At 58.9% G+C, this 4,139-nt stretch overlaps 1 protein-coding gene across 1 annotated transcript; it reads right to left on the bottom strand.

Annotated features, from left to right (window-relative positions):
- Positions 1-2,361: 2,361 nt before the first annotated feature.
- On the bottom strand, positions 2,362-4,137 carry LBRM_07_0920_B (conserved hypothetical protein; the record flags this gene model as incomplete). The annotated part of the gene is made up of 1 exon (XM_003722900.1): positions 2,362-4,137. A coding segment is annotated over one exon (1,776 nt), but the record flags the coding sequence as incomplete, so codon positions are not given.
- Between the last annotated feature and the right edge of the window lie 2 nt (positions 4,138-4,139).

Below are 4,139 nucleotides of genomic sequence, written 5' to 3'. Positions count from 1 at the left end.
TTGTTGTACTGCTTATCACTTATAGATCATCCCGGGTCATGGGGGCATAGGTAGCTTCTCTGAACAATTAGAATTATAGGGGCGTGCGTAATAATAGATAGTTGGATTCTCCTTCGAGGCCCGTATCAGCCTGTCTTTATCTGTTCTCGCGCCCTCGGGCCGCGCCGCGAAGTGTTCGCGTTGTGAGCGTTCCTTATCGCCGTGGCCGTGCGCTCGTTTCTTGGTTGTAGGCGGTTGGCGTTGTCGTGTTTTGTTGGGGTTTTCGTTTTTTGTGTCTGGGTGGGGGTGTTTTTTTGGTTGGTGTTGTGAATTATGGGTTATTTAATGAGTGGGTGGTTTTGGGTAGCCAGGTGTTTTTGTTTGGGTTTTTGTGGTTGTTGTTTGTTTTTTGATTGTTGCTGTTTTTGTTAGGGTTGGGGGATTTGTGGGTTTTGTGGGGGGGTTTGTGTTTTTTTTGGGTGTGGTTGTGGGTTTTTTTTTGGGTTTTTTGGTTGTGTTTGTTGTTGTTGTTGGGGTTTTTATTGGGGTTGTGTGGAGGGGGTGGGAAGGGGGGGGGGGGGGGGAGTTTTTTTGGGGAGGAGGGGGGAGGGGGGGGGGGGGGGGGGGGGGGGGGGGGGGGAAAGGGGGGGGGGAGGGGGGGGGGGGAGGGGGGGGGGGGGGGGGGGGGGGGGGGGGGGGGGGGAAGGGGGGGGGGGGGGGGGGGGGGGGGAGGGGGGGGGGGGGGGGGGGGGGGGGGGGGGGGGGGGGAGAGAAAAAGAGAAAAAAAAAAAAATGGGGGAGGTGGGGGAGGGGGGGTACACAGCGAACTTGAAAATGGAGGAAGCAAGCGCGCAGAGACAGAATCTCGCAAATCAACACACGCACAGAGAGAGGGAGAGTGATGCACACAGAGACAACACCTGCAAACAAGAGACCAGGCAGACACACACGGGCGTCTGTACACACATCATCCGCATGCACCATCGTACAGTGGGTGCCCCACTGCGCTTGGGCATATGTGTGTGTGTGCGTGTCGTTGTCTGGTGTGGCTGAGTGAGTAAACGATGGTGCACATATTCGCCAAGGCATGAAAACGAAAGGAGGAAGAAAAGAAAGAAAGGAGGAGGCAGATACGGCGGCGGTTAGCGTTCCTGCACCTCGTCCTCCTCTCGTTTCCCTATCCAATGCGCATGCGCCAGCGCACCAGCGTGCAGACGTGTGCGCAGGAAGTGAATAAAAAGAGAACGTGCGAGAGAGGGGGGAGGAAAGAGGAACACTCCTAATAGAGAGGTTGGTGGGTGTCCCCGACAGTCACCCGAGCACACACCACACTCACTGCTGCTCTGACAGAGCGCACAAAGGCGCAAGCAAAAGAGGCCTAAAAAAAAAAAAAAAGAAAGGAAGAAACGCACGCCCTCTGTCCTTCTCATGCAAACGGGTGCATCTCTGGGCTTGCGAGCGCGGCGGCACAATGGGAAAGTAAAAAAATGAAAATGTAGGAAAAGAGAAGGGAAGACTGCAATCACGAGGACACCATGAACGGTGATAGGGTGATTGCGTATCTGTGCGTCTGCGTGTATGTGTAGGGCTGTGCATCTATGCGACCGAGAAGAGAGTCAGAAAGAGAGATGAAACAAACCGAGGTAGGAAGCAAAGCCCATCGTGTTTGGTGCCATGGGCAGAGGGGGAGTCGGCGGGAGGGAGGAGGGCAGTGCGCGTGAGAAGAGAAGGGTGAAAGAGAACAGTCAACAAAGAGCCTTGCGCTAGAAAAGAGACACAAGTGCAGAACTCATCAGTGAGGCCCGACAGAAGCACGCGTGGGATGACGAACAGCCACGTAGGCGCGCGCACCCGCCAACCACCGCACAGACAGAGCAGGAAAGGGCGAGAGCGACAGAGAAGCCTAAAGAAATAGTGGGAGGAGGGGGGCGGGGCAAATGAGCGAGTGAGTCCGCCCTGCCGCTGCACCACAGCAGCGAGGGGACGAATGAGGGGGAGAGAAGGGGGGCGCGATGAGGGTGGCAGGCACTACGACGAGGGAGGGGAAGGAAAAGGAGCAGTACATAGGGGAGAGAAAGAGAAAGAAAGAGAGAGGCGTGTCTGCTCATCGACAGTTGCTGCCCTTCAAGTGGCCGCAGTGAAAACGCACTCGCCTCAAAGGGGGGGGAGAGGCGTGGCGGGCCTACCCAAGACGGATGAATGAGGGGGATGTGAAAGGCAGGGAAATTGAAAGAGACAGTCAGCCAGAAAATGATGACTCAAAGATGAAGTGGGCACATTTGCCTGCACACAGACAGAGACACGGACACGGGCAGGGGTACACACCTATACTGGGGTGTGTACCTCTTCTTATCTAACTGGCATCCGGGTTGCCGATGGGAACTACGCAGTAGTATAGCCGCTCTGCAACGTTTGAGGGCGCGGTGCCGGGGGCAGAGCCGGCAGCCTCGCTGGCGCACGGGGGGGGTGGCACACCCACTCATCCTCTGCCGTACCCTTGCCGTGGCGATACTTCCCCGTGCCACCGCCGGCATGGTACTCGGTATCGTTGTTCTTCGAGTGATCAGAGGATGCGTTGACAGTACCACCGCCAACCGCGGCAGACGAGGAGAGCGCCATGTAGCCATTCAGCTCATCCTGTGCCAGCTGTGCCAGCTCCTCCCCCTCCCAGTTGCACAGACGCTGGCGCCGGCCGTCCTCCTGCTCCAGCAAGAAGCGCTTCTCGTCGTAGAAGCGCTGCGTCGTCGTGAAGCTAAGCAGGTCATCTTCGCTTTCATCGCTGTCGACATTGCCAGTGATGGCCCCAGGAGACGAGAAACGTACAACGCCCATAGGCAGCGCCTCCTCTGATATGTCATTCGCCTCAGCATGGGCAATCGGGGAACGAGGGAAGATGGAGGACTCGGCAGTGGCGGTGTCATCGACTCCGTGCGCGGTGTTGGTTCGTAGGTCTGCTGAACTATTGTCCTCTCCATCCGGCAGCGACAGGATGTAGTTTGGGAGGTCCTTAGATGCTGCCCGCACCTGTGGCGTCGCCGCCGCCAATGCAAGTGGGTCGTGGTGTGGCTGCTCCTTTCGGTCGTCGCGTCCTGTGCCGGTAGGGCTACGTCCGTAGCTGCCGCTGCCGCTAAGGGGCATCGAAACACCACAGTGTGACTGAGACGACGTCGGATTTATAAAGCGCCGCACAGCAAGTCGTCGTGGCGGCTCCTCGTCGTCGTCGCGGTCCTGCCGCGGCGGCACCTGCTCACTCAGCACGACGACGGTGCACCCATCTATCTCCTCCCCCTGCACCTCCAAGTCGTCGTTTTCCATGCAGCTCTCCAGTGGTGAGAGGCAGCGCCGCGGCGCGCTTTCGATGGACAGGCTGCGCACTTTGTGGCGCTCGCCCGTGACGGGGTCCGTCTCCATCGACATATTCGCATCTGCAGTCAAGTCAATTTCGCGCTCTTCAGGTACCTCGAAGGCGGCGTCCTCGAGGTCGTTAGGGCCGGCGTAGCGCGGGCCCGCACCCTCTGCTGGGAGATCCGCTTCTAGCATCGTCGGCCCGTCCTCGGTCAGGATGCTCTCCACGGCTCTGCGCTCCGCCTGTGCGACGCCGTGCAGACATAGGTCCCAGCTGGCGCACGTCGTGTTCATGCCAGCAGCGTCCGCAGCAGCGTTCTTTTCTGCCAGCTCGAGCAGCTGCAGCCCCTCAGCAAAGGACAGTCGTACGTTGTAGCGCGCTCGCGCCTCCTGAAGCGCAACCTGATCACGGCCCTCATCCTCCCTTTCCTCCACCACACCACCTTCGCCGGATCCACTGAGGGAAGCGTAGCCGAGCGACGCGCTCACCGAACGTCCCAAACGGGCGCTCGAAGACGGGTAGTACATCAGCGGGTGACGGCGACTCACAATGTAGCCCACAACATCGTCGCCGTCACCGATTTCTGGGAAGCCCACGAGCTGCTGACCCTTCCCAGCCTTCCACTCAGCAGCGGCCAACGGCTGACGGCAGCAGCAAAACCACGTCACCCACAACAACACAGACAAAAAGGCTAAACCCACCACTGTGCACACCGCAATAACACCAATCAGTGTACCACGGCTCAGCCCGCGGCCAGCGCCGCCACCGCGCGTGCAGTTGGTGCTCACCAGCGCCTCGCTCACAGTCGGCACAC

Source organism: Leishmania braziliensis, chromosome 7, assembly GCF_000002845.2.
Source record: "Leishmania braziliensis MHOM/BR/75/M2904 complete genome, chromosome 7".
Classification (NCBI taxonomy): Eukaryota; Euglenozoa; class Kinetoplastea; order Trypanosomatida; family Trypanosomatidae; genus Leishmania; species Leishmania braziliensis.
Note: the sequence above shows the minus strand (reverse complement) of the source record. Positions and strands in the feature narration are given on the sequence as shown.